At 41.1% G+C, this 13,334-nt stretch overlaps 1 protein-coding gene across 2 annotated transcripts; it reads right to left on the bottom strand.

Moving 5' to 3' along the window:
* Positions 1-146: 146 nt before the first annotated feature.
* Positions 147-12,983, bottom strand: LOC142361623 (phosphorylated adapter RNA export protein). Of its 2 annotated transcripts, none has more exons than XM_075423141.1 (5): positions 12,827-12,983; positions 10,340-10,959; positions 7,445-7,565; positions 5,448-5,531; positions 147-3,731 (listed from the first exon to the last, which is right to left on the bottom strand). In XM_075423141.1, exons 1-5 carry the CDS (start codon positions 12,929-12,931, stop codon positions 3,462-3,464), a joined length of 1,200 nt encoding a protein of 399 aa, XP_075279256.1. In that variant the 5' UTR covers positions 12,932-12,983; the 3' UTR covers positions 147-3,461. The 2 variants fall into 2 exon arrangements, with proteins under 2 accessions (XP_075279256.1, XP_075279257.1); XM_075423142.1 differs by lacking the exon at positions 147-3,731 and adding an exon at positions 3,792-4,761.
* Positions 12,984-13,334: the final 351 nt, after the last annotated feature.

Here is a 13,334-nt window from a genome sequence, read left to right as displayed (position 1 = left end):
TTTCCCCTTCCTCTCCCTCTTTGGCTCCTCATAGATCATTCAGAAACCACAGAGTCCTTAACAAACCTACCTGTAGAATGAATAACCCCACATGTGCCAACCATCTGCCTCTGGCTGTTTCTCATACCATACCAAAGGAGTCACAGTTACACCTTTTTTTTTTTAATTGCGATCAAAGAAAAACAGAATAAAGGATTTAGACATGTTTTAGACAGTAATAAGCTTCAGTATAAGACGCCCTGCTAGCTCGATGGTGGTGGTACAAAGAGAATAGCAAAGCACTGCCATCTTGGTTTGGTGTTTGGCATTGGATTTGATACGAGTTGCTGCAGATACCCAGCAGCACCTTGGGGAATATGGTACAATTATTAAGCTGCATTCATTACAAAAACACATTCTGATCTCACTATCACTACCTTGAAATTCAATTTATTCTTTGCGTCTTCTTTCCAAGGCGACAGAATAAGCACTGGGTCATTCCATGCTCGCTTGAGAATTTTGGCAAATAGCAGTGAATAATCCTGGAGGACATAGAAAAATTTTAATGAGATTATTTACTTGGAAGGGGAAGAATCTGTAACATCGAAACTATACTTGTGTTTTCAAACCAGAGCATGTTTGCTTCATTTTCAGTGTCTGCTTCAGGCATGACAGAGATGGTTTATTACGCTGCTATGGCTTTACGGGGATGGAGCGTGATATTTGTCCTGGCAGTACGCAGTCTACATTTGCAGTAAAGATGATGCCTCAATCACATCTGCCCCTGAAAGAAACTTAAGAACACAAACCCCAACCTTTACATTTGCATTTTTTTCTTTAAAACATCAAGTACTAAAGTCTAAACAGTCAGGCATAGTTGTTCCCAGACAAAACACAGTCCACGCAATCCCGTTCGTTCAACACACCGCAGTCAACCAACAAGCACCACAGAGCTGCTGTCTCTGCAAGTATCAACTCAGGACAGATGAAACAAGCTGAGTATGCAGGAGTTGAGGGAGAGAACCTCTAGCCTTACCCATGCTTCCTACCCTTGCATTAGCTTTGGGGGAAGAAAATTAAGAGGGAGGAATGAAAAGCTGTTTGATGAAGATGAAAATGACTGCCACTGTATCTCCCACAACAGCTTCCAGCAACTGCTGTCACATACAGAAAAAAGAGCCAGATCTATAGCCATACGCAGGAACGTCACAGCCTTTTCTTCCTCACCCTTGCACATGTGCACCAGCCCCTTTGGAAACTGCGTCAACTGCAGCACCAGACTCCAAAACCCTGAGCTCCTCAGCTCCAGCACTGCCCATGCTCAACCCAGGGTTTGCTGACACTGGCCCCAAACTCCCACAAGCTGACTCACAAGGTGGCCACTGCCAGGCTGCCACCACCATGCACCAGCACAGCCTAACGCAAGCCACAGAAGAGGGCCAGGACAGGTTGTGCCAGGCTGCAGAGAGGGGAAGATCAGCCCCCACGACTCCACTAACAAACCAAAGGTCAACTGCAGCCACGACACTGCTACACAAAAAACAGCGCTGCTTAATGCCATCTTTTTGATACCAAAGGTAAAGAAAAAGAAATCACTGGTGTTTGACTGTGAAGACTAGTTGCTCATCATTTTGAACAGGATTCCTTTTGAAAAGACTCTAATGAAAGCCAAAGAAAATAGAAAAGACGGAAAAAAAGAAGATAAGCAAAGGCCAGTTAAGATACTGGAAGGAAGGAATGAGCATGATATCATCTGTTGTTAGAGAAGACTTTACACACTGTTTCAGTACCCTTTAACTGCGAAATCAATAATAAAAATATTAACATTTAAAAAATACACAGTGCTTATTAGCAGCAAATTATGTAACAATAAAAAAAAAATCTACTCAAACCACCACTAAAATTTGCTGATTCTATCCAAAAAATTAAGACATTCCCAAGCAGTTCCCAAAAGGAGGATCGAATACTACAGCTCCAAAATAATTAAGTAGTACAAAATTCTGTTTCCTTTACAGGAGTTATCAGTTTAGTACTCCAACCATCACAGGTTTCTTAGGAAAGTTAATGAACAAATCAGAACCTTTTGTTATTTTAGCAAGAGCAACTACTACCAGCAAAGGTATGCTTCACATTTGATGAAAAACTTCTTAAGAATAGGGAGCTCTGGCACATGAACAGAAAAACGCAGAAAAGTCAAAACTCTAATTCAATTTACTAAAGAATATAATGGAATGTGCTCTTTCTTCAAGTATTATACTCCTTTAAACACCAGCTTTTGACAGTACTGAATTGCTCAATATTGTAACTTCTTTATGTGTTTTAGTGATAAGCTTTGCTTCTGAAATCCAAGGACTCCAGGCACAAAATTTACATGCAGAAGTTTGTTGTTGGATTTGAAAGTGAAAATAGTGTCTAGTCACAGGAAATCTAACTTCTTAGTGAAAGTATTTTAGACATCATACATATCAGTGTTGTACATGTTCTTCATTTACAGCAAAAAAAACATTCAACATAAAAGTTGTCTTCAATTGACCTTAAAAACTACACAAGTCTTCTGCATCAAGTAAAAAAAAAAAAAAAAAATCACCTTTTCCATACTATTGTTTTCTTAAGAGTCAGCATATAAAAACTTCAGAACTTCTGCAAATCGCACATTACTTTACCCTACCGCACACGTGAGGAGAAGCATGGAAACAAGAACTGCAGGGTAAAGGGTTTGTATCTGCATGTAGAGTGTACAGACCCTTGAGGGGAACACAGATTAGTAAAATCTCACTACTCAGAAAGCATTCATTCTATTTGTTTTGAAACAAAAAGATCTGTGTTAAGTTGTGTGTGTGTCTAATGATGGAAAGTCTAGACAGAACAGGCAGGAAACTCAAGCCACTAATATAATACAAAGGATTAAACTGCTGCAGAAATTTAAAATGTACATTGCTCAACAGTGCTTATTTACAAATTTGTTATTCAAATGTCATCGACTATTAAGTCTATTTCAAACACCAATCTGGTTTTAGAGGTCTTAATCCTATAAACACTGCTAGCCTTGTCAACACGCTACCATAGTATGACATGATCTTTCATATCAAGACTAACTTTATACTGTTTTTCCTCTTCTACTGTAATGAGGAGCATCGCTCACTTGATGATTTTGTTAGCTTCACCAAATTAAATATGATGTATTTGGCTAAAACATAGCCTTAATTCCTAAACCTAACAAGTAGCTAAAAAAAGTCAAGGAACAAACACAGTGACACAGAGCTCTTATCTAGAAAAATCCTAACTGTTTTTGAGGACTCGGCAAACAAATAACAGGACAATTAACATCTTTCATGCTGTTAAATTTAGTCAAGAATTATGTCATGTTCTTCAGCATCAAGTATTTCCCATGTTTCTGCAGCTTATGAAAACGAGAAGCCATGGGATTATAAGAAAGGCTCATTAAATATGTTTAGAGACTTTGTTATGAAGAACATTAGCAACTACAAGATCTCCAAATCATGTGCATTATCAATTTCAATAGTATCTTCAGGTTCCATCTTTGCTTCATGATGCCCCTCCTGCAGATCATCCAGGGAAGCCAGAGCCTCATTTGTATCACTAGCAAAAGTCTCACGAGATGCATCATCATATTCTTGCAGGTTAAGCCCTTTAATAGCTTTTTTCATCTTCTTTCCTAGAACTTGTATTCTCCTCTTCTTAGCAGCTTTTTTGTTTTCGTACTCCTTTTGGTTTTCCAGATAGAATATTTCCTTGAAAGAACACAAAAAAAATTTGGCATATTCATTTTACTAGTGTTTCCCAAAGAAAACAAAGAAGTAAAAAAATTTTCTGTTACAAATACCGTTCAATAATATTTAATTAATATACGTATTATTGATCACAGAAGTGTAAGGACAGACTGCACTCAAGGAAAATGTCCCATAAACAATTTTATTACATAATTTCTCAGCAATCTCAAAGTGTATGTAAAGAAGTATCACTAAGTTTTCATTTCAAGTTTGCCGATGACACAAAACTAGGAGGAATGGGTGGTAGACCAGAGGGTCGTGCTGCCATACAGAGAGACCTATAGAGAAAATATGACCAAATGTTCTATGACAACTCGACATTTCTCCACAACTGAAATTTGAGTCCATGTCTCATGATCTTTACTGTCAAATGTTTGTGAACCCCATTAATATCTTATCTTCTACAAAATATGACTGTTACAAGTTTCCTCCATATTTCAAGGGAGAGTATCATGTAGCAGAGCTAAATGCTGCTACATGCCTTTCTTTCCCTGCTTATTTTTTAAAAAACATAAATTGCATACAGAAAACAATGCTTTTTTCCTCCCCAAAAGCTGCAAGTCAAGTGCTAAGGATATGCAAATCTGAGAGCTGTGTACATGTCAACCTCCATGATGACAGGATTGCACACACTTTCCCACAGGTTTGTATGGCAAATGATGTCTCGTACCACCGATCAAGTTTGTTGAGTGAGAACTGCTGCCTCACTACACACTTGCCAGTAGCAGCAAAAGAAGCACGAGACACGCAATTACAAGGGTATGGAACAGTGGCAGAGGAGTAATTTTTTGGAAGACAGGTAGAAGCGCATTTTTTGTTGTTGTTGTTGTAATGGGGTAAAGTAATGAAACTTACAACTTCTTGTGACCAGTGTAAGCTATGAAAGGTTTTTTTTAAAATACATAAAACAGACAATCACAATTTATGTTGATTTGTTTCTCAATTTCCAGTACAAGATGCTATGATGGTTTACAGAGTGAGCTGGAGCCACCTACAAGGAAAATAAATGAGTCTTTCTTTTAACAAAAACTTTATTAAAGTGGCAAATATCATAAAAATAACAAAGTTGTTCTAATTGAATGAAGAAGATACCATCTCAGCCTATTTCCTATGTTAATAGGAAAGGCAGTGATATTTACAAGGTGACAAAACTAAATTGGTGGGCACCACAGATGAGGCCACTGAGCAATTCAGACTAGGGACAGACCAGTAGCTGACTTAATAGGAAATACTGCCCAAAGCTACAGCTGTAGCTATTTGGGATAAATATATTCTATTAAGAGAACACCATTCAATCCACGCACAACTACGCAGAGCTCCAAAGGGAGAAATACAACTGTACATAACATTGCTGTTAACGTATACATAAATTAAGAAAAATCCAATGTTTATCTCTTCAGACTCTATAGTCTCATCATCCTCAACAGGATTCTGTGACTGGCAATACGTAAAAGGTGTTCTTTCTGCCTAGTGTGAATGGCAAGTCATCAATTTTGTTGTTGTTGTTTTTTTGTTTTTTGGGTTTTTTTTTGCTTGTACTTTGAGTGTGAAAAGCTGGTTTCTTTGGAATATGGAGTTAAACTCACTAGAAGTTATGAAAGATTCAATCATAACATTTCTAGTAGAAAAAAAACAGAATTTACTTTGGACAATCATTTGCAGTCTTGACAATTTTACCTTGATTTGTTCTTCTTTGATGCTAGGAGTGTTCTTCAGCAGGTTTAAATAAACGCCCCCTGGTGTTCTTCTCCTAGTGCCATTCTTAACAGGGAAAGAGTAAATTACTAATAGCAAGCTTAATACGTAAGTGTTGATATTAAAATTGCATCTAAGACAAAGCTTTGTACTGAGATGGAATAAAAAAAATTAAGTTCTGCTGTGTTAGGTATTACATAAAAATAACCCTGTGTTTTATTTGTGATTGAACTACAGATAAGCAGGTCAAAAAACAGCTTGCTACTTTTGGACAAGTAAACTATGAGGTTACAAAAAATTTGCCACAGAACATAACACCAAACTGTTCAACTATACAGTAAATCTGATTTTGGTAGTGAAGAAACAAAATGTGAATAGTATTGTAACTACCCTCACAACTATCTGCAATAATGTATATACCATGTTAAATATTCATAACATTCCTAACTCTTAAACCCAGTAAAATGTCAAAAATTTATTTCATAAAATCACGTAGATATTGGTTTTTTTCAATCATGCTCAGCAATTCTACAACTTATCTGCCTAACTGCAGGATTCTGCATTTCTGCGTGAGGCATATGAAAAACAACATGTACTTTAAAGTTTCTCCCCACAACATGTTAGTTCCATGCTTCAACAGTTTTCAGTGTAACAGCAGTGGTGCCACGTGCCATACTGAAGCACAAATGAACTCAGTTGTGAAACCTCTGCAAATTATAAGCACTAATTATCATACTACTACTCAATTACCATTCATAGTATATACAGTTGAACTGTTGCTCCAGTGCTCTAATACTGTATTAAATGTGATAATCCTCTGCTAAATAACAAAGTAAAACACAACCCAATAGTTTCAAGAACAGAAAAGGTCAATTTTTAAGTATGTTCTTGAAACCACAGACACCACATACATACTTTCATAATTCTGTCAGTGCACAGTCCCAATCAAGAAAAACAATCTGACCTGCCTTTCAAACAGCATACTTTGATCTGCAGCCAAAGATATCTGTGCCACCAGGAGCTGTGTCCTTTCATCTCCTTGGTAAACACTTGTTAACAAGTACTTCAATCATTCAAGACAGTAGACTGCTTCTAATACAAGCTGCTAGCCAGAAAGATGATGTGGTTTTTTTTTTTGAGGAGGGGAGGTGGTGGTTTTTTTATGCTGTTTTTTTTTTTTTTTGACAGCCTTCCCCCCCCTCCTTTTTTCCTCCTCTCTACTTCCAGTGACAGAACTTAACAGATGTAAATTCTGAACAAATGCCTGAAAGTATTTCTTAGTTTCCTCCCACTTTTTTTGTTTCTGAACTTTTGCACTGAGGTTCATTTAATAACCACAAAACATATCGAGAAATTGATAACCTAACCATTAAGTATAGGATTTTTACCATGATTTGTAACATAAATCAGTACTGAGTTTTGATCTACTGATAACACAAGCCAATGGTTCTCTAATCAAGCTAACAGATTCCCTTTTGAAAGTTACTCTTCAAATGTGAAATTAGAAATGCTCACTGGGAATGCAGACCTCTGATGGCACGCTGATTAACCCAGTAGACTTGTCAGTGCTGTCAAACATCCACCTGACTTACTGAAGCAATGTGCCAGAGGCTTCACCTAGATCCTAACATCACAAGCTTTTATTCAAGCTTCAGAATCCTTTACTCTTAAGTCTGTCAGCAAAAGACCCCAAGGGGGGGCAGAGTAACAGATACAATGTTATCACTGCAAAACAGATACTAATCTCAATACAAGCAGTTCGGCAATTTCCAGGCACATTCATCTCTGTTTACTCAAATCCCACTGGAAGGTTACATTAGTATTTATTAAGCAAGTTTCATGGGGAGGAAAGGCCATGAGGCTCTGGGAGAACACTGTACAATGTGAAAGCTGCGCAATTGTACTACATAAATATTCTACAAGTAAAAAGTCACGGGGGTGTGTGTCCCCACAAACCCACAATATCACATTTTTCTTACCACTATGAACAGTCCACCATTTTGTTCCACTTCAGCTGTTTCCATAAGCAGCTCAATAGCTTTTCTCTTCCCAATTATTTTCACTACTCGGGCAATTAAATCCTTCTTTGGCTCACAAAGCCTGAGAGGAAAAAAAAAAAGATACATTTATTGTCAGCATAATTTCTTGAGTAAAACTGACCATGGAACTTCCATAATGAGTAATTCATTCTGTGGGAGATAAAACTGTGCTAAAACGAAAGAGTCTATACATTTAAATGTGTTTCAATGGCTCCTTGAACCAGCTTTCAAAATACTGAGCTTCTGAGGCAATTTTTTCTAAAGCATGCATTTTACAAATGTGTTTCAATTAAAATGCATTGAGTGATTATTATTTTCTATTGATGTGTGAAAGATTAAACCAAATAAGAAACTCTAAAGACCTGTATAAATCTCTGAAATTGAAGTATAAGTCTGCTATGCATTTAACAGTTAACAGTACAGCACCTTTTATAGTTAAATATACACTTGCTGTTGTCTGTAGCTAGTTGTTAAAGTTCTCCTGTATCATGTGCCATTCAGACAAACATACATAATAAAAATTAAACCATTCTGTTGACTAATCTATGACAACCTACAAAATGTAAACAAGAACAAAAAATTGCAATATTACTGAGTTAAATTGTGTTCTTTTGTTAGCAACAATGTCCTCATACAAAAGTTTTCATTGTCAGTCTGCATGAAGGGAGAGGCTCACATAGCATCAATTCACTGTGCCAAAGTATGCACTCCCACTGGAAAACATCATTACCCCACAAACCAATACCACTTGTCCAGAGCAAGAGCTCATATGCTAAAGTCTCATTTTATTAGTGGCAAAGCTCCTCACCAAGCACAGTCCCAAGCACTACAGCTCAGTGGTTTTACACTTCAGGGACCAACAGACCACCACCACCACCTAAATTTCTTGAAGACTGTCTAGCCTAATTGCTTCAACTGACATTACTATGCTATAAAGTTGCAAACATTACAATGACTGCATAACAGATGGTAACTGACCACAGATGTGAACAGCCAGCCTAGCTTCAACCGTATGATTGAAGCTACCTGAAATTAAATGTTAAAACTCACATTTCAGTGACAATTGTCCTAATCACAAAAAGGATTACCCAACCCACTTAACTTTACACTTTGTGTTTAATCTCACCGAGTTCAATGAATGATCAGGCACCAGCACGTAAATGCTTTCTTAAATATTTATAGGATTGAGTTCTAAATTATGAATTATTGGAAGAGATGGAAGCGTTTCTCAGAGATGCAGAGAACTTTAAGATAACCAGGAGTTCTTAGAGAGCTGGTGAAATAGACCTTCTGTTAGTAGCAGCAGCAGCTTAAACAGTGAAATCCCCACCCAGTGCTCATTCTGGCCCTGCGCAACCCTTCTGTATGCATGCTTTAAACAAGCAGCTGTGCACTGCAACTGGAAAACAAGATAAAGGGCAAAAAATTGCAAAAGATAGTCAGAAAACCCCTTTGATTTCAGTTCACTGTGCGGGCCACCACAACAAAAGGTTAGGAATCCAGGCACAGATGGTACAGCACAGATCAAGCAACAGTGCCGTGGTGTGTATAAACACAATCCTACTGATGCTATTCAGTGCCACTGCTGCTATAAACAATTAGAAAAAAAAGAGGCTTCTGCCCTATTTTGATGAAGCTCAATGCAACAAAGAAGAGTTTATTACAAGAGACATACTCAAACTCATCAAATTCATAAAACAGAAGCTACTGAGAACTGGTAACAGCATCAATAATTCAGTAATGGTCTAATTGCTGTATTTCAACATCTGGCAATACTACGTATCACATGTAAGAAATCAACAATGATCAATAAACCCAGGTTTCACCTAAACATCAAACTTATGGTCAGTAAATCTTGTAACTGCTTTTCCCCTGTTTAACATCATTTTCTTCCCTTGAACCACTGAAAAAGGATTGTGTGGCAGTTTAAGTCAATCTAACGAAGAACAACTGCAGTCATGTGCCCTCTCTCACACCACCAGTGCTGCCAGTGCCAGCTCAAAGGAAACTGTACAGCAAATTGGTTAAGGAAACAAATCTGTCTCCAAACTAACTCTTTCAAAAAAGCAACAGGCTTTTGGACAGTTAAGTTTCCTGACTCAGCTCAGTGTACAACAATTAAATAGCAGGACTGTGAAAAAGAATTGGATTGTGGCAAGTGTGCATACAGCTGGAGCTTGGTAACCCCAACACTGGCTTCCATGAACTAGCACAGAACTGCAGCTCAGTTTCACAACAGAGAAGAGGCACAGCTTGATTTCAGTTCTGGTGTCTAATCCTGGTGCAGCCCTTCATTACTACAACAGCAAAACATTTTGTTCAGACAAGCACGTTCCACGTAAAGAACATGTATTTCAGAAGCTGTGTTCTCCAAAACAGTACACAGTCCCAGTCATCTACAGTTCCAAATGTTTATAATTTAGCCAGATTTTCATGGTGACCACTGCAGGTGTTCACTGGTGTCCAACTCCAAACACACATCTTTACTCATGGGGTATTTCCTAAAAATGTCACTACTAAATCTGTATCATGAGAAACAATGTTTTTCCTTGCCACTGTTCTCAAATAACAAACTATTTGGTGGATCTTAAAAAAAAAAAAAAAAAAATAGAACAGTACTATTGGATGCTTCTACAAGGTACCAGACCTATGCTGCATTTTAATCCCAGGATTTTGGAAATACACACAAGGCACTCACACTTTTTGTAATCTGGTAAGACATCTTACATATTTAGAAAAAAGAAAGCTTTTTGCCCCCAAGAGGGGGAAAACTACTACTCCATCAGCAGTTTACCAATACTTAAGGAAGTGAAGATACGGCGTTATTAAACTTACCGATAAGCAATCTCATCTGCCACTTTTTCCTCTGAATCTTCTTCTGTTATGTCATACCTTCCTTTATATTTCATTTCTTGTCTTTCACCCAGTCTATCTTTCACAGGCCGCTTCCGTTTGAGAAAACCTTGCCCATTTTCCTCTTCCACTGGCAATGTTTTCTTGTCATCATGCATGTATTCATCCAGTTCTTTATCTAAAGTCTCTGCCTCCTTTTGCTGAGCTTCCTTCATCAGCTTTTTAGCCAACAAATAATTGTAAGTCTCAGACTGCCTGCTTCTGTCAATACTACCATCCATACCTAGAATCCCAAGTTCAGTAGCCACTGCATCCTGATTCTGCTCCTGGAGCACCACACCCCAAATGTTGTTGACCTTCTTGCCACCTAGAGCATTTTGGTTTTGGTGGTTCTGGCTAAGCTGAAAAGGCTCAGATTTAGCAGGAGGAAAGTTGAAACATTTCTGCCGTTTTCGTTCCCACAAACAGCTGTCATCATCAGATTCAGAAAAGCTTTCATCACTTGAATCCACACTTTTGGTTGTCCGGTAAGTAACACTCGGTGCACACGATGAAATGCTGCTCTGGAATGGTCTGCCGGAATCATTGCCATCATGTGATTTCTGAAATGAAGAAATAAATGTCCATTAATTTAATCACTCCTGTAAACTAAAAGAGCTATGAAGTTAAGCCAGAGATTTGATTAGCTAGTAAACTTAATTTGGACTCATGTGACAGTTTGGGCAGTCCTCCACGAGCATCTTTTGGACTGCAGTTGACAGGAGCATGCTATGCAACTTCTGTATTTTGAATGCTTGTACATGAAAGGCAGCACGGCTGCTATAGAAAACACATAGTGACATGAGTCCCTAATATACTTAACACAACCTTTGCTGAATGAAATTACCATTATTACCAGACCAGAAAAGCTATTAAAATTCCCAAATCGGACAAAGACACAACATGCACAGCAGTTCTAAGAAAGATTAAAAAAAAACAAAACACCATGGCAACTTACCAGGAGGTTTTTCTAACAGCACAGAAACTAATATTCTCTCCAGAGTCTAAAAGGGGTCAAGACTAGTGGTTTGCAACCACAGTAGTGTTCCCAGAGACTCAACTGAGAAAAAAAAATGATGAAAAACCCCAAAAACCAAAGGCACAAAACTTGGATGCAGCTCAAACTTTGAAAAGCTAACAGTGTATTGTGATTCTGGTTCAATCGGGACAGCGCATGAGCAGCTTTAAACCCAGAAGACATCACAGACTTACTATGGCTTCTCATTAATTAGGACAAAAACCCTAAAGGCTTCAACATGTCTTACAAAAAAAAGTCCCACTGATATAAAAATATTCAAGAAATACTGTTTCCCATGCACCTGACAGATAAACTAAAACATGAAAGCCAAACCTGCTCAGTTGTACATAATCTACAAAAGCACCACGGGTAACCTAACCCAGAATTCTCCCTCCCAATTGCTGGAAACTTTTGGCCATGCTGTCTGTGCTGATCTGCGGTAAGCATTTTCTATACTCATAATTCCAGCTTTTCCCCCACTAATTTGCTATCGTTACGTTGTGTTATCCTGTGACCTTTAAAAATAAGATCTCTTCCTTCAGTTTCAAGTGAAATAAGAATCCTTTCTTTAACCTCACTGCTTTCACCACCAATGGTTATGGCACCATTTTTTCTTCCTCCTATTAGCAAACAGAAAACGGAAATCTTCAACTTATTTTACTGCATTATGAAGTACAAATTTTTAATTTAAAATGTACTCCATAATGCTAAACATTAACAACTCCATGAATTACGAAAAAAACCTCCCATGTCTGCCGTAATTTATTTTGTCCTACACATCCCAGAACTATATTGCAGATAAATCAAAATAACTAAAAAACCCCACAAATCCTCACACCTACAGCGCCATACACTGAACCACCTCATTTCGAAACCTTTTCCTACCCACCCCGCGCCGCAAAGGCCTCGCACACCGCGCCCCGCACGCCAGCGGGAACCGAACCACCCCTCCACGGCAGCGCGCGGGCCCCGAGCCGCTGGAAGCAGCGGGGAAGCGGCCGTCGCCACCTGCCGCCTTCCCTCGCTCCCACAAGGGCTCCCTCCCACGGCCGCGCGCGGCACCGGCGAGCGCTCCCATCCGCGCACCAAGCCCAGGGCCCGGCGGCAACAAAAGCCTCCCCCGCCCCGCCCCGCCCGCGGCCTTGCCAGGCGAACGCGCACCGGAGGAACAAGCCGGGCCCGGGGCACGGAGCCACCGCCGGGGAAGGGCCCCCCGGCCCGGCCGCCCGGCCCTCGCCGGGACCCGCTCCCGCAGGCGCCGCGCACCGCCCCGACTCGGCCGCCATCGCTCCCCACCGGGCCCTCCGGCCGCCAGCGGGGCCCTGCGGGCGGCGACGGGGCCCCCGCGGCCCTCTCGGTGCGCGGCTGCGGCTGGAGCCCGGCCTCGCCGCCTGCCACCTCCCCTCCCTCACCTGCCGCGGGCCGCCGGGGGAGCCGGCGCCGGGCATGTCGGAGTCCGAGCCGGAGAGCTCGCCGTCCTCCACGTCGCCCTCCATCCCCCGCGCCTCCAGCGCCATCTCGCCGACGCCGCGGGGGGCGGCGGGCGGACGGACGCAGCTGCCGCGCGCCGCCGCCCCCCGCCAGCCAATAGGGAGAGCGGGTGACTGCGACGGCGCGCGCGGTGCGTGCCGGGAGCGCTGGCGAGCGGGAGCGAAGGGGAAGTGCGCGGCGCGCAGCCGCCATCTTGCGGCGGCGGGGCGGGCGGCGGCCTGGCGGCAGTGTTCCGCCCTCCCTGCGCATTGTCTTGTGGCTGCCGTGCTGAAGATGGCCTGTGCTGCCCGAGGGACGGAGCTGAGATAAAATCCGTCTCCGTCGGCTTTGCTGTGTGGCCGGGGTGGCTGGCAGGGCCGAGCGCAGTCGTCGCCTCGGGGGCCGCGGGGCCGCGCAGTGCCCTGGGCAGCGACCGCGGCGTGCGGCTGC

The sequence above is a fragment of the Opisthocomus hoazin genome, chromosome 6 (assembly GCF_030867145.1).
Source record: "Opisthocomus hoazin isolate bOpiHoa1 chromosome 6, bOpiHoa1.hap1, whole genome shotgun sequence".
NCBI lineage: Eukaryota > Metazoa > Chordata > Aves > Opisthocomiformes > Opisthocomidae > Opisthocomus > Opisthocomus hoazin.
This window is presented reverse-complemented; position numbering and strand designations above follow the sequence as displayed.

Coding starts and splice junctions, on each gene's coding strand:
- LOC142361623 (XM_075423141.1), bottom strand. CDS start 12,931: ATGGCGCTGGAGGCGCGGGGGATGGAGGGCGACGTGGAGGACGGCGAG. Junction 10,960..12,826: donor CCCCCGGCGGCCCGCGGCAG/GTGAGGGAGGGG, acceptor TCTTCATTTCAG/AAATCACATGATGGCAATGA. Junction 5,532..7,444: donor ATGGTGGACTGTTCATAGTG/GTAAGAAAAATG, acceptor TTCCCTGTTAAG/AATGGCACTAGGAGAAGAAC.